This window comes from Aaosphaeria arxii (assembly GCF_010015735.1).
Source record: "Aaosphaeria arxii CBS 175.79 unplaced genomic scaffold BU24scaffold_4, whole genome shotgun sequence".
In the NCBI taxonomy this organism is placed as follows: domain Eukaryota; kingdom Fungi; phylum Ascomycota; class Dothideomycetes; order Pleosporales; genus Aaosphaeria; species Aaosphaeria arxii.
Window position 1 is genome coordinate 783,173 of NW_022983477.1, and position 18,328 is coordinate 801,500.

Genomic DNA, 18,328 nt, shown 5'->3' on the forward strand with positions numbered 1-18,328 from the left:
AGAATAAACCTCAACATGATCACGCTGATGATTATGAGGATCGATTCTTCGACATATTGTGGTTTATCTTTATCGAATGAAATGGGACCAGATACCATACATACATATTTAACTCCTTCCATTTCCAATTCGTTTGCATCTCACACTCCCTCTACCTAAAACCTAAACAGACATGCAAATAAAATAAAATAAGATCAATTTCAGTTCCCATACATAACCTTCCATTCTAACACCAACCTACAACCCCACCCCCGAAGCCTTAGTCCTACTCCTCGTCCTCTTGGCCACAGGACTCGTGTCTAGCGGCGTGGTGTCCGCTTTCCTTTTCGTTCCCTGCTTCTTCTTCTTCGTCGTCTTCGGTTCTTTGTTTCCCCCATCACCCCCGTCGTCGTTGTCGTTACCGTCCTCGACTGTTTTTGGGGGTGGGTTTGGCTTTGGTTTCGGTTTGGCCTTGGGCTTAGCTTTCGCTTTGGGCTTTTTCTTTGGCTGAGGACGCTTCTTTGGGGCAGTGTCTGGGGGGTTGGGAGCTGGAATGTCGGTAGTGGTGGGACTGGGTTGGGGATTTTCCACGGTAGGGGTGGGTTTGGTGGGAGCTTGTGAGATGGCTGGGCTGATTGATGGATGCTCAGCGGGAGGAGTGGTTGTAGTAGGTACTTGTGAGGGCAGTGAAGATTGGGATGTCGTCTGTGGCTCGAGGGGTTCCTGAGTACTCGACGATTGTGCCTGTGGCTCTAGGGGCTTTTCTTTGTTCGATGATTGTTCCTGTGCCTGGACATCTGGTTTAGGTGATGATTGGCCGTTGTGGATTTCTTGTGAAGACGAGGACGCAATTTGTTGACCGTCGGGTACTGTCAGATCTACCACTTCTACTTCTGCCTGAGAATCATGATCAGGAAAGGATGGAACGTCATGTGCTTGTGGCGAAGGCGGAGGTTCATGCTGTTGACCGCTGGTTCCAGTGATATCTACCGAAATGCCATCTACATTGATGCCTGGCCCATGCGATGATGTGACACTGTAGAAATCATCGACGCTCTCACCATCGTGATGTTGGTCACTGGTTCCATTGACATCTGCCGCATTGCCATCTACGTGGATATCTGGTCCACCTGATGACACGACACTGTAGACGCCGTCGATGCTATCACTGTCGTGCTCATGTGTACTGCACAAGATCCTCTCTTCTTCGATTTGTACCTCCGTGGATGCACACAAATCAGGTGCTTTGAGAGGAGTTAGATTTGTTGGTTGGTTTACCGTACATTGGATGGGTGATGAAGGCGGAGATAAACGTGGTTTCTTCGTGATAGATTCCATCGCCTCGTTGACAGTAGACGAATCGTTAGGGGAAGTAGTATATTTGCGTTTCCTATTGACCAATTCTTCTGTCGGAGAGGAAGATACCACTGTCACTATCGGAATTTGGGTTAGGGATTGAGTGGATTCGATCGCGTTTTGGCTGCTTTTGATAACAATTTCGGTCTCCGGTGATGCGGTGTCGATTTTGTCGGGCTGTGGCTGGAAATCCATATGCTGGTTCGCATTTGGGAAGATTTCGTCGGAACTAATTGTGAGATCGATGGTCTCCACATTTTGTGTGTGCACGGCTGGAACCGCGGTGATCTCATTAAGCAATGGTACTGAGGATTCCGATGAGGATTCAGTATCAGGTGCTGGGTCAATTACTTCCCCGGCTATCTGAGCTGGCAGTGGTGCTGGATTGTTTAGTGCCGGAGGGGTTGCTGTCATGTTCTTATCATCTAGAGCCACCTGATTTCCTTGTGCAATTGGCGGTGTTGATTCAGTCGACGATTCAGTAGCAGGTAGCAGGCCAATTACAACTTGATCAGCAGGCAAAGGAGTTGCTACCTCTGTCTTCCGATTTTCGATTTGTACTCCAGCATCGACAGGCCTTATCTTACCATTGCTGTTGGGGCGCTCACTTATCACTTTGTCCATCTGTGTAGATTTTGAGGAATAATCTGGCGAACCATTTGGTGGATCCCTTTCCGGAAATTGTACCTATCTCAAAGCTCTCTTGAAGTCATTCTTGTCTATGAGGAAACTGGACCAGCGGAATGAACCTGATTTCCCAAAGATTGGCGTCGGATCTCGCTGTAATTGTCCAAGGAGGTTGAGTTCTTTTCGAAATCTTGCCTCCTCGGACACCATTAACCCACCGGCGCCATCATGGGTTCGTGCTTGAATATGTCTTTCCAAGGCTCTAATCTCCCCTTCAAGACGTTGCCTCCATTCATAGTGACCAATGTTCCGAAGAATGTCCACGTACTGTTCATCTCTTTGTTTTCGATCATATGTGGCTTTCACCTTATCATCCTGTCTTATATCATCACTTTCAGCTTCCTGCTCATTCTCGCGTGCTTGTTCTGCTCTATCAACAGCCTTGCACACTGCCTCGTACTCCAAGGCCTTCGTTTCCACCCAATCCGTGTCATGCAGTATCCTGTATTTTCCTCTCCAGAAATTTGGCACATGCATGGCCGAAGCAAGTCCTCTGATAGTGTATTCCTGCCTCCAGCTGACCTCCGCGCCCGCCCAGAACCAAGTTCGGCTGCAGAAAGGCCCGGCTGGCCAGATCTTGGACTCCTGCTTGTTTTCGAACTCTAACTGATGCAATTTAGGCAGTAGGTGCAGCAAATCTTCAGATGTTTGCATATGCTGTCTTTCGTTGGTGTAATTAATCACCTCCCAGCCTTTTTTCTGGTTGAGGAGTCGTGACAGTCGACCGGAAATGACTTCATCAAAGAAACGAGGCATGTGAAAATGCAATGATTTCAGCTGGGTAAAGCATAAGGCATACGTCGACCAGAACCTTAGCCAGCCTACTGCTTCTCGTGCGTAGACTGCTTGACGTGCGAGATGATGGATGGGTGTTAATACGGTACACTCAGGTTTATCGTTGTCGGAAGGATGGTCATCTGCATTTTCTCCGGTTGGTGGATATCCCGGAATCTTGGGGATAAGTCGAGCAGAACTTGCGACAGCTTGCGGTCTTAGTACCCGTTTGTGTGCCATCTTCTGTGAAAACCGTGGTCTAGACCGTCTTTGGGCACTTTGATTCGGTCTTTTGAAGGGACAATTGCTGATTTCATCATTCGACCAGGGACACACGGTTTGAGGACACCTGGCAGACGGCCCTTTGTATGGCTCTAGCATATCGAGCTCTCTCAGCCGTTTATCATCGAGAGGGTTCCGCATATCGTAAACGATACTCAATTTATCAACAAAAGGAGCGATCTCATCGAAATTAGCATCGAAGTCTTGATCCAGCCAGTTCTGCCATTCAGCAGCATTGTATGGCCAGCCCCAATAGCAACTAGACGTATCGTATTTGCGTCGACCAATTAGGATGTGGATAGGTATCCCTGCCTCTCGCATGTACTGAAACTGTGTTTTGATGCGCTCCATATAGTCTCCCTTATCATATATCTTTTGATATGCTGGATCAACACTCTGTGCCATACGTTCAGGTTGCATCAGCCAGTCCCAGTCGTATAGAGGCTCCCACTTGAAGGTCTTCGATAGGAAATCGTATACATTTCTTTGGTCGTCTTTGACTGATTGAGGCCCCTCACGGACCAATGGTGTGCTACCTGCAGTCTCTCCATCCTCGTCATATTCAGAGTCATCTTGTATGAGAGTGAAAGGATGTACGGGATCCATGGCTTTGGAGGTTTCTGGTTCGAGGGGAAATAGCTGGATGCCCTCGATGTCTGAGGCTTCTTCTAGTATGCCAAACATGGAACGCAGGGTTTTTGGATATATTTGGCCTTGACTTGCATGTCTGTGGTTGCTAACATTGCACGACAACATGCAATGCTCATCCTCCAGATTCGTTACGTCTTGCCCTGTGTTTTGGCTTGGCAAGGAGTGAACAGAAGAACCATCCCGTTGGGAATAATAGCCTTTCTCAGCTTGAGAACTCTTATGATGTAACGCTTCAACCTCACGATCCCTGGATCTTTTCTCGAGAATATCTAGTCCCCGTAATATGTGGTAGCGGTGATAATCAACAAAAGGGTCCAAAGATCTATCCACCGGCAATGGCTCCCTACACGCGCGAGCTATAGTAGAGCCATGAGCGTTCATTTGAGCATCGAGACATGCGTGTTCTACTGCCACTCGAGTATTTTTCCGGATATCGTCATAGATCCATGGTCGATCAAGCTCTGAGATAATCTTGGGGGGATTCCTTCGTAATGGGTACATATGAATCCATGCACCGAAGTCTATACCAACTCTTCTGATTGATGGATGACCATCGCGCAATTTCGAAAGAAAACCCTGCAGGGTCGCTACTGGACGGCGTAGCTCAATGCTTGTGACTGTTGGTGGAGCAAACTTTGAGATGTCCCAAATCAATTGACAAAGATGGTGATGAACCAGCCCAGACTTCATAGTCTCGAGATTAGGAGACAAACTTTCCTACCGATAACCATTTTGACCTCGAATGGATAGCGTTTCAAGGCTATGGCAATGGGAGACAATCTCAGTGAACAAATTATACATCGGTCGTTGCCTGTCCTCGTTCTGCCGAATGCCCAGCCATTTGATGCCTTCCAGAGTGCTCTGAAGTGCTTTTGAAATCAGACGCCAGTCTGGAGCTTGATCAGCCGATCTATCTCCCTCTCGCGGTGCAGCCATGAACGAAGGCAGAGAATCATCGATGTCGCTGAGATCCAGTGCCTCGAGCGCTGGCAACTGCGTGGAGATCCATTCAAGATCTTCCAGTGCCATCCAATGCGAGACTGCAATTCTTCTAACGTATTGCCTGTTAGTGTCATTGATTTTGGTTTTGAAATTTTTCCATCTCGTCGAGCCGTTATGGTATGAGGACCATTCTCCGCGACGTCGATATCCCCTTTCACGTTCACAGAAAAGGCGACGCTTCCACCTAGCATCTTCGCCGAACCCATGTGTGCGATAGCTCTTGCTTTCCGAATGAGTACCTTCACTAACGCCCCTATAATAAAATATATCGCTCCGGTCCCATTCGTCGAGTGTCAGGTCAGCCCAGTCTTGGTAGGTGAACGGCTCGTGCCAGGCATTCTTTTGGACGTAGGATTCATCATTTTCTTTCTTGCTCCCACTAGCGATTTGATAAGCGAAGACACCTTGCCTTCCTACGAGTCCCAAGATCCTCTCTTTGATGTGATTAGGTAGTGATTGGCCAGCAGAGGCCAATATATCACCCGAAACTGGATGCCCGCTGCTCATCTTTGGATGTAGTAAGAGATTAGAAAGGTGAATGGACTCGAATTGGTGTGTGAATGGAGATATATAGGCTTGAGATAGCCATGAGGGCTTCGTTGGGAGACTGTTCGCAGTGGTTCATGACGGACAAAGAGGTGCGAAGGATAGCCAGTCCAAAGTGGTTCGCACACTCTGTACTTTAGAGCGAAGTCAACGAGAAGAAAGAGCCTTATGTCCAACTGAAAGACCGGGTTTCGAAGTAACCTACATTATTTCGTAAACCCGAGAGACGTCCAATAAGAACATGTTGCCTTTGTTGGACGGGCATTGCTCAAGAAAGCCACACTGATAGCCATCTGTACAAAGAGCAGTGACCGATTGAGGACAAGTCAAATGAGGCTTGGGCGAATTGGCTGAAGTAACAACGTCAGTACTTGTAAGAATGCTCGATCAATGTAAAGCTGAACAACTACCTAGGTACGTACCTGATTAGAGACAATCTCACCGTAGTTAGGTCGCACCTACCTGGGTACCTATCCAAGTGCAAGTGCAATCGCAACTCCCCGGCAAGTATCAAGCACGTGATTTACGATTTTCCTAACTCGTGAAGCAATATTGCGAAGCCCACTTGAAGACCACGGTGCGGAAGTATAAAAAGCATCTGATATAGATACACGAAGTTATAATATTGCTCAGAATGTGTTGTGTTGGTCGAACAGCCTTGCCTACCTCTAGGCTAGACCAGCCTGCAGGCCCAGGGTCCAGACAATGCCAAGTACATACGGTTTATTTATATTTCAATTGTATCTGTAGGACCGTGAGCGGAGCATTTATACTCATGGGTTTTAAGCGAAATATAGTCGTCGGCGGCCATCATCCTGAGAGTATGCGGGGAGAAGCGGAAATCGTCACAATCGACCTATTAGTGTGAAGTGAAGACAGCAAAAAAGCACAAAAGTAAGGCACCAATGAATAGAATAGAGGATATCGGGAGTGCAGTCCTCCATCAAAGGCTTAATTGTTGACAAGAAACAGCAAATGAGTCTTCTAAGCAGCCGGTGCCTCAACCAATAAACCGATCCGTTACTCGTTGCAGGGAAGTCTCAACCATAACCACATAGCCGTATGCATGTACCAATCGTGAATCAAACTGACAAAGGTTTACTTCTGCATCATCAACTGGACGAACTCGTTGTCTAATCGAATGTCAGTAAGCGCAAGGCAACAGCGCGGCGTAGCAATGCTCACAGTCGATGCGTCCATCGCCATCCTGATCAGCCTCCCTGATCATCTCATCGACCTCGTCGTCGGTCAATTTCTCGCCGATCGAGGTCATGACGTGGCGCAATTCCGCGGCGGAGATGAAACCGTTGTTATCGCGATCGAAGACCTTGAAAGCTTCCCGGATTTCCTCCTCGGAGTCGGTGTCCTTCATCTTGCGAGCCATCATGGTGAGGAACTCTGCACCAGGAAGTCAGTTGCTGCATTGCGCGTGCGGCGGAATTTGCCATATGTACCTGGGAAGTCAATGGTGCCGTTGTTGTCAGCATCGACCTCGTTGATCATGTCTTGCAACTCGGACTCGCTAGGGTTCTGGCCGAGCGACCTCATGACGGTACCCAATTCCTTGGTGGTGATTTGACCTGTAATAAAACGGTTAGTGAGGCCATTATTGTACGAAATTGTTGGTAACGCGGGGCGGGCTTGTTGAGGGAAGACGAGCGGCGGTGGGTGGTCGTCATCGCAGAGTGCGGGCAGCCTGACGGCTGATGCGACGATAGTACGGTCCGGCCATCCAGCAAACAAGTTACGATCCAGCATGCAGCGATATCGAAGTTGTACGGGAAGATGCGAAAGAGGGGGGAAACTAACCATCGCCATCCTTGTCCTACAGGAGCGGTCAATGTTAGCAAAGTCGTGATTGCGGAGCGCACACAAGTTGTTGTGTGTTTATGTGTGTGTGTAGTAGGCAGCGGCAGAGGGGAAATAAAGCTCGAGCTGAGGGCTGAGGGCTGAGAGCGTGTAAGAGGAAAGGGGATGACTTACGAACAGAGAGAAGGCCTCCTTGAACTCGGAGACTTGCTCCTCGGTGAGAGAGTCAGCCTAGAGAAGGGATGTTAGTGAATGCGCGCCCCACGTATGCGTACGTGTTTGTGTGAACATAGTTATCGTGATGTTTTCCAAGAGCGGGGCGGGGTATGGAAGGTAGTTTGGGAAGGGAGCGAGGGGTAGACGCACCATGTTTTATCTGTAGGAAAGTGGAAAGAAGTTGGAAAGGTGAGGTGGAGGTGAAGAGTGAGGAGTGAAGTAAAGGTGTGAAGTGGTTGAGAGGAGTGTTGGAGAGTTGGAGAGAGTTAGAGGGAAGTTGGTTTGAGAAAAAGGGTCTTGGGTGTGTGAATGGGTAATGGTGGTGCAGGTGGGTTCTGGTTCTGGTGTGGAGGAGGACAGGGCGGAGACGGGAGGGCGGGAGAGAGCAGCAACACAACAGTAGGTAACTACACACTGACAGTACTAAGTACTATTAAAGTACTCCGTCCGTAGTGTTTGTTAAACTACAATCAAGTAGGCAAGTAGTTGCTTATTAGTAGGAATGATTGGGTATTAGTAGAAATACTATGAGCAGTAGTCAACACACGTTCACTGAACAGTAACTGTTTGTCCATACATACAATAATACAAGACTGCCACTCCCACTAGTTACTCAGGTCTATGGTAAGGATAGTCCAGTCCAGCCCATTCCCCCCCCGTTCCCTCATTTCCCTGCTGGTAGACACGCCAGCTCCTCTCTCAGACTTCATCATCTAATTGCCTGACTACTCCTAGTTACTACCTAGTTACTCCGTACATGTTTGCTAAATGTTCTATTTACGGGTGGGAAAGTGCCGCTAATTCTCTTCATCACGGGGTTTACGCCTCGCCTCGCCTCACATCTTACGGTACCCTTGCTTGCATCATACGTACCCCCCCCAAGACATGTGAACAAGGCATACACGGCCACGGCTTGTACTGCGACGACCCAAGAACCAATCTTTGGTATTTATTTTTTCTCGCCGAATGGTATTACAAGAACTTGATTGCTATCAAAATTTTATAACCATTGATACAACTGCATCTCATAGACGTACAATCAGATTAAGTAGTACTCCGTATCTGCTTCTTTAATTACTATAGAAAGATACAACGTAGGTACATAGCCAAGCCCCTACCTTCGGGAGGCTCTGCGGCGTTCGAAACCATCCTCCAACATCATCGTTCGCTACCTGTCACCCTTCTCTCCTAAGCCACCTTTTTTGTTTGCATTGCCACAACCAACTCAACCAACCCGTTCAGCTGCCTCTCCGCTATCCTCAACGCCTTGCAACCCTCTATCATGACCTAGACTCCATCGCGCGCTACCTGCCTACGCTATGTGGCGGGATCGCACCAACCTGTATGCATATCCTACCTCTCCTGCAGCTCCCTCTGGGGTGACCTCTCCCGCTGACGTAGCCTCTTTGAAACCCCCAATAGCTTCATCTCCTACCGCCAGTCCTATTCCCACCACCCCGTGAAGAAGACGCGATTTGGCGGTCCTGGCTCCAATGGCTACAGCGATGGCCGAGTTTCCGAGGAACGCCTCGGCCTCATGTCCTCAGCGGCATTCGAGGACGATGGAGATGCCGTAATAGAAATGGACCTCCTGCCTCCGCGATGGCTCGACGTCCAAGACGAGATCACAGAACACCTCGCCGACATCGCAAAACACACCCGCAAGCTCGACCAGCTGCACCAAAAGCACGTGCTTCCCGGCTTCGACGATGAGGAGGTCAAGAAGCGGGAGGAGAGGGAGATCGAGCAATTAACCCAGGAGATCACTCGCAGCTTTCAAAAATGCCAACAGGCCATCAAGAGAATAGATCTCATGGTGCGGGAATCGAAACAGCAGGGAAACATCAATCAGGGCGAGGAGATTATGGCGAAGAATCTGAAAATATCTCTTGCATCCCGTGTTGGCGATGTGAGCGCAATGTTCCGCAAGAAGCAAGCCGCATATCTCAAGAGTATGCCGAATCCTATGCCCCTACAATCGAATGACCACAACTAACATAATCCGCAGAGCTCCGCGACCTAGGCGGCTTCGACTCGCCCTTCCGCTCCGCAACCCCCGTCCAAAACCCCTACAACGACCCAGCGCTCCAAGAATCCGACGCCGACCGATCCTTCTCGCAATCGACGCTCCTCCAGACCCAACAGCAGCGCCGGCGCCACGACCCCAACGAATCCCTGATCGCGCAGCGCGAGCGCGAGATCGAAGACATCGCGCAGGGCATCATCGAGCTCGCCAACATCTTCCAGGAGCTCCAGACCATGGTCATCGACCAAGGCAGCATGCTCGACCGCATCGACTACAACGTCGAGCGCATGGCCACGGACGTCAAGGAGGCCGACAAGGAACTCAAAGTCGCCTCGGGCTACCAGCGCCGCACCATAAAACGCAAAATCATGCTCCTCCTCGCCATCCTCATCGCCGGCGTCTTCATCCTCCTCTCCCTCAAACTCGGCACCCGAGGCAGCAGTAATACCGGCAACGACACGCCCGCGCCCGCCGCACCAGACGACCAAGAACCCCCGCTCATGCTCGCCCCTCGCTCTCCCGCGTTCGACCGCCGACGCTCCGCAAGGCCGTGGAAGGGCCCCGAGTCGCGCCGCGACTGGCACAGGCGGAAACGGAGGTTATGGCAGGAGATTGGCGACGCTTTGGCTTTCGAACATATTTAAACCACACCTAGATAACAACAAGAGAACGGATTGACATTCTCTTGTCTTAGAAACACAAACGTATTTAATCTTTTAAAACTACATATCAGTGCATGCATGCGTGTGTGCATTTCCTTATTTATTGTGATGGATGATGTATCGATTAGCCCGCCTTTGTCAGATGAGACTACATGTATTAACTGTTGTTCGATGAACGAAACCCCTTTCACAAATGACATCTGTTCGTATCCTATGTCAAACATCACCAACAGAAATCCCTTCCCAGTCGGAAACCATCATAACGCATCACGCAGCCTAGAAACCATCCGTCACAGTGAAATTTCAAGTAGTATGTGTTTGTTTTTCCATCCATTATCTTCTCTATCTTAACATCCTCGGATCACTTTTGTTTCAGCCCCTCGATATAAGAGAAAGGGGGCTAACAGTGATCGAATACACAGTACAGACAAAACAGCAATTGGCACAATCAAACAGGAAGGAAGAGAGACACAGAGAGAAAACATGTCGCTAACGGAGTAAAAACCCATCGCCCGCCCTCCCCGCCCTTGACGTGGAAAACAGGAAGGAGAGAGAGACAGAAAAAATGGAACATCGAATCGATATCAAAACAGAACGCCTTTTCCTCCACGACCCAACATGAGAGGTATGATTGCTCGAGACATGAGTCTATCCGTTGACGGACGCGAAGGTGGTGTCCGGAGCATCCCCCATCTCAGTGTCCCCGCCGTCTCCGTTCTCCTCTTTCGCCTCGTTCGATCCGGCGTTGGCGTTCGATCCGGCTGCCGCGGGCGTCTCGTCGTACGCTGGGTCGAACGTGCGGCCCCGCGATGGCGTCGATTCTGCTGCTGCGGCTGCTGCCTCGGCGCGGGCCGTCTGGCGTGCTGAAAGCGATGAAGCCGCGGGTTGCGATGTTCCGTTTATCGCTTGAGGCGAGGCTGCGGCGGCAGTGACGGCGCTGAAGAATGGGTTTCGCCCGCTGGGATCCGGGGTGCTCTGGGCGCTTGACATCAGGTGTGATGCCGCGAGCGTCTGTCGGTGTGCCGTCGTCGAGCCGGGGCTGCCTTGCTGTGCGGTTCCTGGTAAATCGCTGCCCAGTTGCGCTCCGCCTCCTGGGGGTGTCTTCTGCCTATGGCTCCGCTTGCTTCGGAGCGGTTTGTCGGTTGGCGTGGGTGGTGGGCTGCTGCTTCGGTCGGAGTCGTCGACGTTGTATTCCATGTGCTTGTGGAGTGCTTCTAGAATGAAGGCTCGCTCGAGGCGCATCTTGGTGATCGCGCGGTTGAGTCGCTTTATCCGGAGGCGGGTCCCGTCATTGTTCTCTTCGATGTCGTGGATTCGTCGTCGCAGTTCGATGCATTTCCGGTAGTAGGCGGCTTCTACTGAAGGTGGGAGGTCCTTTTGCGAGAAGGCTCGTGGGCCAGTAGCAGGTACGACTGTGAAGGTGTAAGTTCGTCAATTTGACGGACGTGAGAAGGTTCATTACATACCTGGCTGAGATACCTCTGGTACAGGATTCGATAATGATGCGCGAGGCATTGTGTCGAGTGAGATAGAAGGTTGGTGTGGGGGTTGGAGTTGTGAAGTTGCAAGAGAAGGGTTTGGTGATGCGATCTACGTTCTGGAGGACGCGGTCAATGATGGTTGGGGAGCTTTCCCAACGCGCCAAGCCAGTCTGTGCCTGGGGAAGAAGCGCCGAATAATGTAAGGTACCACTGACCAGTTACAAGCCGCAGCAGACCAAATGGACCATTACTCGCGCGTTCGGACGTCCAAATATTTCCAAATTGATCAAGTACAGAGTAAACTAATCATGGTGTAATCATGGACTACTACTACTGGATTGATTTTGAGTGAAGGCAACAAATCATGAGCTGTAGTCTTGCGACAAAATTGAAGTCTATTGTTTTCTTTATACTAAATGTATATCGTGTACATTGTATTTATTGTAATCATTCTGAATCGGTGGCCTCGTAAACGTTATTTAGATTATCGGTATCTGCTAAATGCTTCCTCTTCGAGCATCTTGCGGTTGACAGCATCGACGACTCTCCTGTCGTAAAGGTCTTCGGGTGCCTTGCGGCCCATCAAGACTTTCTTCTCATGCTTCACGGCCTCCTCTTTCGTCATGCACACAAGCTCATTCATCTGCAACAGAGAGTTCTTTTGGCCTGGTGTACGCTTATCAATGAAGTCTTCGCTTGGTCGGTGCCAGCGGACGAGACATAGACGGGTAGCTAATCCGCTGATGACGCTTCGGCCATGGTAGACCTCTTCCACGAGGTATCCGACATCCTCAGGGGTGAGCGGAATCCTCAAACCTTGGGCATCGAAGCCATTGTGCTTAGCGAGTCTTTCTTCGAATCCTTGGAGAGCACCTAGGATCCCATCGTACATCTTATCTCTTGACTTGGCAGGGAGATAATCATGAGGATAGCCTGTAAGCTCTAGAATGACGTGGTTCGCGACTGCGAGACCGAATATTGCCGGCATGGTGCCTAGCACAGGAAGAATTCGTACACGGAAGTCTGGAAGGACACTGAGGTCGGTCACGCTGCCTTTTGCATATTCTTCTTCGGGCAAAGGCAACAATTCGGCCTTGCCAGGACCAGGCTTCTCTGTAGAGAATACAACTGGTATACCTTGTTTGACTCCTAGAGCCCGGAGCCTACGCCTGGTCGACTTGGAGAGGGGGTCATCTGTGCTGGCCGAGATGTCTCCTATGAACAACTTTGTGGGGTCCGATTTGCATCCAGCGCCCATGGAGGATATTACAGGGATCTTATTCTTGTAGCAATAGTTAAGCAATGCGACTTTGCTGTCGATGTTGTCGATGGCATCGATGACAAAGTCTGGCTCTTGTCCGTCCATAGGCGCCAGCTGTGAATCTGCAGTGTCCTCGCCGAATAGCTCATTGCGGCATTCGAAATGTGTCCAGGGAGTGACTTGCTCCAGACGTCGTCGAATACAATGTACCTTAGGAGTACCTACATCTGCAAGCGTGGCAACCGCGTGTCGATTTAGGGAAGACAACGTAACTTGATCAAAATCGATGAGCCGAAGTTTTGACACACCAGAACGAGCTAAGGCGGCTATTGCGTGAGACCCCACGCCACCACAGCCCACCACCACGACGAAGGATGAGCGTAGACTTTCAAGTCCCTCATCAGTCAAGAAGACTCTGTTTCGTGCCAATTGCTCCAAGATCAATTCTGACAATTCGTCAGTATATCGGACATTCTCCTAGATTGCGGGGCTCACCGTCGTCATAGTCTCCCTTCCTTGCTCTTGCTGCAAGCTCAATGCTACGCTTGTCTTCAGCGCTTGCAAACCATCCAGAAGCTCCTCCATATTCGGTGAGCTGGGGAGGGTTAGCTATTATAGTCGATTTGGGTGATTTGAAAGACCGATCACATGATACAGGAGACTCACCCTCGTTGCGTGATGATTCTCATCTATATCTGGAATCGACTCTTTCAGCTTATCTACCTTGTACATCCGAAGTGCCTTCTGCATTCCCAGAATGGCAGTCCCTACAACAACTCCCGAGACGACGGCGACAGTGACCAGTTGAGCTTGATTATTTTGCGGGCGATGATGATTGGCGCTGCTGGTCACAAGATTCGTCGTTGCCGTCGTGGCCTTGGAAAACCAGGAGGCCATCATTGCCAAATCCCGCTCGAAAGTGACAAGTTTGGATGATTCAAATCTTCAGGCAACGAATTGTTGAGTGATGAGAAGCGGTAAGAAATTTAAGCATCGAGTGATGTGTATGCTCTTGCGGTCAAGGCACGCGAGTTGTTCGAGGGTTCGAGAATTCGACCATGTTCCACGCTAACACCAAACGGGAAAGCGTATAATGACCCCAAATTTCTCTTTTTGGGTTTCTCCAGATGACCTCGAAATTCAATCGATAGCCGCCGATAAACCATAGGGCAGAGCCCGACGCGTCTGAAACATATTGCACGCGCCGTCGGTGCAGCTGATCTCGGGACCGGGTAGTTCGCACATAAAGCGGAGTGGTCTTACAGAGTTCAGGTGTTGGACTGCTAGCCTTTTGTTTTTGCTTTCCACCCATAGACATCTACACCATGTCGAAGGCCACATTCGCAATCATTGCAGCTGCTGGTGCTGCCGCTGGCGCAGCAAGCACAGCAGCTCTGTTCTCATTCAAGAAACAGACTCCTCCTACCGTAACAAGTACGACAACAACCACGACTACCACTGCAGCTGGCCCGCCATCACCAACGGCTCAACCTCCGGTCCCTGTACCTGCATACCCCGTTAAACCAGCCGTGAAACCTCTCGTAGATCCGAATGGCCTCTTTCAGTACGGGTTCCCGGGACCTGTTGCTGACCTTAAGCCTGCTGCTTCCCTTACCTCCTCCTTCGATCGTCGAACCAGAAACCCAGCGTGGGTCGCCGAACACATCACTCCAGAATCGCTTGCTCAAAACAATGCCGATCGAAAGCATAGTGTCTTTGTGGAGGATGTATCGATCCCGGAGATGTTCCGCGCAAAGCTCAAGGACTACTTCCGTTCAGGCTACGACCGTGGACACCAGGTTCCTGCAGCTGATGCGAAGTGGAGCCAGGGAGCAATGGACGACACATTTCTTCTGAGCAACATGTGCCCACAGGTTGGCGATGGATTCAATCGGGACTACTGGGCACATTTCGAAGACTTTTGCCGACGATTGACAAAAACGTATCCCTCTGTCCGTATCGTCACTGGCCCGTTGTATCTGCCTAAGCGTGATCCCGACGGCAAGTGGAGGGTGACCTACGAGGTTATTGGCCAGCCTCCGAACGTTGCAGTACCAACACATTTTTACAAGGTCATTCTTGCGGAAGATGGCGTTCCTGGTGGAAAAGTCGCTTTGGGAGCCTTCGTGCTGCCAAATGCGGTGATTGCCAACAACAAGCCCATCACCGATTTCGAAGTACCACTTGAGGCGGTCGAAAAGGCAAGTGGTCTAGAGTTTGCTTCTAAACTCGAGCCACACCGACGAAAGAGACTCTGTCAGGACACAAATTGCTCCCTTATCATCAAGGAGTACAAAGAAAGACAGAAGAGTTTTGGAAAGAATTAGTTGCCAACAATGGTTTGGTTGTGTATCTGATATCATATGTATGCACGCACCCTCATGTTAAGCGCCTGCATACAACGGAGTTATTCTGAGATAGCATTGATGTAACGGCGATCTTAATGAATTTTTGTGTGTATATGGCCACTACGGATTGTAGAGTCATTTTCGTGATTTATATTTCTTTTTGACTTTTGTGGTGCATGTTACATTAATGTACACCCAGGTCCCCCACTTGAGGGAACTATGTCCCAAAAACAATGCGTGATCCAACATCGGCGTATATCATACATTTGCAGGCTCCGCCGACACAAGGCTGTGTCGTATACTGCACGCGAAATGGGCGTTCCGTTATGGAAAAGCCTAGAATCATGAAGTTTCTCCTGCGGTTCTCCCAATGAACCCACTGTTCTCGTCTATAGGCTCCTTCCGCTCTGCGACTCTTGCTGTATCCGGGCGACATACTGTTTCGAGACGGTATTCCAGGCCTGCATGTACTTCTCCATGCACGATGTGAAGCAAGTCTCTTCGCCCTTGGAGAGGGAGCTTCCGGGCTTTGGCACGCAACGTTCGAAGCAATGTTCGTTGAGTTTCTATTCCTTATCAGTATTTCATATAATCTCGACTCTGGAGAAATTCAAAATAATTGATCCAGGCCCAAATTGAGAGCAACGCACCTCAACGAGCATCCGCGCATTCTGCATGGCAGCTTCTTGCTGGACCTGGCGCATAATTTGCGTCTTGGGGTCGCCACCAAAGGCGCTGAGACCGGCACCACCCAGTGAGTCCATGATTTCGGATTTTCAGGAGTTGATCGGGGAATTGAGTAGTTGAGATGTTGAAACCGGGTGCGGATGAGATAATAGTTGATGTTCAAAAAGTTCGATGACGAACCGACCCTGGTCCGACCTTCCTTCTTGGCAGACGTGCACGAGCACATGGCATCGCCGAAAGGCCACGGAACCACACACCCCCGACATCACCCACCAGTCGCCTCCAACTGAGCACCAAAAGAGCAGCGCTTTATGTCGCACGCTCCGCCTATTGTTCTTTTCTTACAGCTTCAGTACCTCTAAGAAGCTTGTTCCTTTCAATTGCTCAAGCTAGATTCTTCCTTTCATTTCTTGCCGAGCCCTGCCTACTACCGTCTCGAACACGTAAAGTAATTGGTTTCGTGCAAGGTGTCAGTACGGTGCGACCATGTTGTTCCAGCGGCCATGGGCAAGCTTGTGCCTGCTGGCAGGAAGCTTAAGCCAGAGTTTGGCAGCTGTAGGATTGCAGGAGCATCCGGATATTAAAGCTATTTCCGTATGTAAACATGTACTGATGTGCATCCATGATGCTAACATAACAATAGCTTCGAACGCACAGCCTCGAGCCCGTGAGTTACAAGCTCTCAGCGAACTACATAATGTCGCAGATTTCATGATCCTAATACCCGCTTGCGCAGCCCTACCTTGACTCGGACATGCAAAGCCGTTGGTGGGACTTTGGCGACGACACCATCGTTCGAACAGACAAGTACATCCGACTAGCTTCAGACAAACCATCGCGTACGGGTTGGATTTTCTCGAGAGTACCGTTGACGGCTACCAATTGGGAGGTGGGTATATGATATGCAATCCGGAATAGACATTTGGCTCACGCGATTAGATCTTGGTTGAATTCAAGATTTCCGGTCAGGGAAATCTGTACGGCGATGGCTTCGCTATGTGGCTCACCAAACAACGTGCCACCCCAGGACCGGTTTTTGGATCAGTGGACAAGTTTGAAGGCTTGGGTGTCTTCTTCGATACATACAAGAACAACCGACCCGGCACCGTTTTCCCATACATTATGGCCATGAATGGAGACGGTAAAACCACGTATGACAAAGACTCTGACGGCAAGGCCAATGAAGTCGCTGGATGCTCTGTAAGTTTTAGCCATTCAACATCATGTGGAGACTCGTCGCTAACCAACGATAGGCTCGCGGAGTTCGCAATGCCAACATCCCGACCAAAGCCCGGTTCACCTACTTCGCGGATGAGGGACTCAAATTGGACTTGCAGTACAAGGCCGAGGACGAATGGACCGAATGCTTCAACATCGCTAACTTCAAGGTTCCTCCTGTTGCTTACCTTGGTTTCTCGGCTGAAACTGGCGAGCTTTCCGATAACCACGATATCGTTTATGTTAGCACCAAGAACCTCTACAAGCACAACACTGGCACCAATGCCGCTGGTGCCGCTGCCGGTGGAGGTGGCGGAAGCGGAAAGACGGCAAGCTCATACTCCAGGCCACAAAAGGAGAGCGGCAGCTGGACCTGGTTCTTCATCAAGTTCGTTCTTTTCGGATTGGCCTTGACGGGTGCTTATGTCGGTTACACCGTCTACAGGACAAGGCAGCGTGACCGATTCTGAGGGGCAAGATCGAATCAAAATTGCATGTATGATGGGTTGTAGTAACACGACTAGGCGATGTGATGGATCTGGGTGGCGAGGATTTTGGTTTTGCTGTTTATATACTTGCCAGGGTTGGATGAACGGATTAAGGTGTTCACCTACGGGCTATTCATAGCGTTTCTACTTGTCTTTGATAGTGATTAAAGATACTCTAGCTAAATGAAAAAAGATGCATAACGTTGATGGCAGAAGGTTATAAAATTATGAAAGATGTCCTATCTATGAGAAAGACGTAAAATCAAATGTTGCATCCGCATTGAGTCCTCAGATCAGCTCTCTGCACTATAGTTCTCATATGCTCCCACACGTCCGCTTGTGCCCCAGTCATAACACTCCCAGGCTTTCACCCTAAAGTGCGTCCCCCAGGCAAAGCTGTGATCATTGGGGTGCATGCTTCAACTTTGGCTTTTATGCCCCAGTTCGAAGACCAGAACATCATCACTGGACCATTGCAGCAACTTTGCAGTCGCTCAACTTGTCGTCGACCCCATATCCTAGAATACCGAGACATGGCAAAAGGCGCTCAGATTGAAAACTACTTTATGGTATCATCAGCTGCACAACCGACCTACTTTGTCTCTCACCTCCAAAGGAACGCAAGAGTTGCAGGGACAGAGGCGCTTCAACCCTTTTACCAATTACTCCTCAATGCGCAATCGACAAAACACAGATACCCAGAACATGCGAGAGCAAACTCCATCCCCCGAAGAGAACGTAGTTTGTTATGCTCTACGGTTGTGACGTAGCAGCACTCCCTATGCTTTCTGTTCAGCATGCCAGCTACGGCACGCAGGCCATGTGGAACCACGTGCGTTGATTAGACGGACTATG

The 18,328-nt window shown here is 49.9% G+C and overlaps 10 protein-coding genes across 10 annotated transcripts; 3 read left to right on the top strand and 7 right to left on the bottom strand.

The window, feature by feature from the left end:
- Positions 1-237: 237 nt before the first annotated feature.
- On the bottom strand, positions 238-1,959 carry BU24DRAFT_491722 (uncharacterized protein; the record flags this gene model as incomplete). The annotated part of the gene is made up of 1 exon (XM_033533833.1): positions 238-1,959. The coding sequence occupies one exon, from the start codon at positions 1,957-1,959 to the stop codon at positions 238-240; it is 1,722 nt and encodes a 573-aa protein (XP_033383821.1).
- Positions 1,896-3,811, bottom strand: BU24DRAFT_179344 (uncharacterized protein). The gene has a single exon (XM_033521595.1). It carries the CDS (start codon positions 3,760-3,762, stop codon positions 2,023-2,025), a length of 1,740 nt encoding a protein of 579 aa, XP_033383822.1. The 5' UTR covers positions 3,763-3,811; the 3' UTR covers positions 1,896-2,022.
- A 503-nt stretch (positions 3,812-4,314) lies between these two features.
- Positions 4,315-5,238, bottom strand: BU24DRAFT_491724 (uncharacterized protein; the record flags this gene model as incomplete). Its single annotated transcript, XM_033533834.1, has 1 exon — positions 4,315-5,238. One exon carries the CDS (start codon positions 5,236-5,238, stop codon positions 4,447-4,449), a length of 792 nt encoding a protein of 263 aa, XP_033383823.1. The 3' UTR covers positions 4,315-4,446.
- A 717-nt stretch (positions 5,239-5,955) lies between these two features.
- BU24DRAFT_421790 (EF-hand protein) lies at positions 5,956-7,533 on the bottom strand. The gene is made up of 6 exons (XM_033527807.1): positions 7,453-7,533; positions 7,261-7,317; positions 7,087-7,102; positions 6,732-6,857; positions 6,463-6,675; positions 5,956-6,410 (listed from the first exon to the last, which is right to left on the bottom strand). Exons 1-6 carry the CDS (start codon positions 7,453-7,455, stop codon positions 6,376-6,378), a joined length of 450 nt encoding a protein of 149 aa, XP_033383824.1. The 5' UTR covers positions 7,456-7,533; the 3' UTR covers positions 5,956-6,375.
- A 744-nt stretch (positions 7,534-8,277) lies between these two features.
- Positions 8,278-9,972, top strand: BU24DRAFT_390793 (t-SNARE affecting a late Golgi compartment protein 2; the record flags this gene model as incomplete). Its single annotated transcript, XM_033525084.1, has 3 exons — positions 8,278-8,644; positions 8,725-9,254; positions 9,311-9,972. Exons 1-3 carry the CDS (start codon positions 8,622-8,624, stop codon positions 9,970-9,972), a joined length of 1,215 nt encoding a protein of 404 aa, XP_033383825.1. The 5' UTR covers positions 8,278-8,621.
- Positions 9,973-10,173: 201 nt separating this feature from the next.
- On the bottom strand, positions 10,174-11,601 carry BU24DRAFT_450191 (uncharacterized protein). The gene is made up of 2 exons (XM_033531006.1): positions 11,457-11,601; positions 10,174-11,402 (listed from the first exon to the last, which is right to left on the bottom strand). The coding sequence occupies exons 1-2, from the start codon at positions 11,503-11,505 to the stop codon at positions 10,639-10,641; spliced, it is 813 nt and encodes a 270-aa protein (XP_033383826.1). The 5' UTR covers positions 11,506-11,601; the 3' UTR covers positions 10,174-10,638.
- Positions 11,602-11,837: 236 nt separating this feature from the next.
- BU24DRAFT_421794 (uncharacterized protein) lies at positions 11,838-13,743 on the bottom strand. Its single transcript, XM_033527808.1, has 3 exons — positions 13,456-13,743; positions 13,228-13,327; positions 11,838-13,178 (listed from the first exon to the last, which is right to left on the bottom strand). Exons 1-3 carry the CDS (start codon positions 13,630-13,632, stop codon positions 11,956-11,958), a joined length of 1,500 nt encoding a protein of 499 aa, XP_033383827.1. The 5' UTR covers positions 13,633-13,743; the 3' UTR covers positions 11,838-11,955.
- A 114-nt stretch (positions 13,744-13,857) lies between these two features.
- On the top strand, positions 13,858-15,178 carry BU24DRAFT_179424 (uncharacterized protein). Its single transcript, XM_033521596.1, has one exon. It carries the CDS (start codon positions 14,058-14,060, stop codon positions 15,057-15,059), a length of 1,002 nt encoding a protein of 333 aa, XP_033383828.1. The 5' UTR covers positions 13,858-14,057; the 3' UTR covers positions 15,060-15,178.
- On the bottom strand, positions 15,114-15,937 carry BU24DRAFT_421796 (uncharacterized protein). Its single transcript, XM_033527809.1, has 2 exons — positions 15,731-15,937; positions 15,114-15,646 (listed from the first exon to the last, which is right to left on the bottom strand). Exons 1-2 carry the CDS (start codon positions 15,842-15,844, stop codon positions 15,470-15,472), a joined length of 291 nt encoding a protein of 96 aa, XP_033383829.1. The 5' UTR covers positions 15,845-15,937; the 3' UTR covers positions 15,114-15,469.
- A 75-nt stretch (positions 15,938-16,012) lies between these two features.
- Positions 16,013-17,456, top strand: BU24DRAFT_421797 (vesicular integral-membrane protein VIP36 precursor; the record flags this gene model as incomplete). Its single annotated transcript, XM_033527810.1, has 5 exons — positions 16,013-16,361; positions 16,411-16,434; positions 16,504-16,656; positions 16,707-16,967; positions 17,021-17,456. Exons 1-5 carry the CDS (start codon positions 16,254-16,256, stop codon positions 17,453-17,455), a joined length of 981 nt encoding a protein of 326 aa, XP_033383830.1. The 5' UTR covers positions 16,013-16,253.
- Positions 17,457-18,328: the final 872 nt, after the last annotated feature.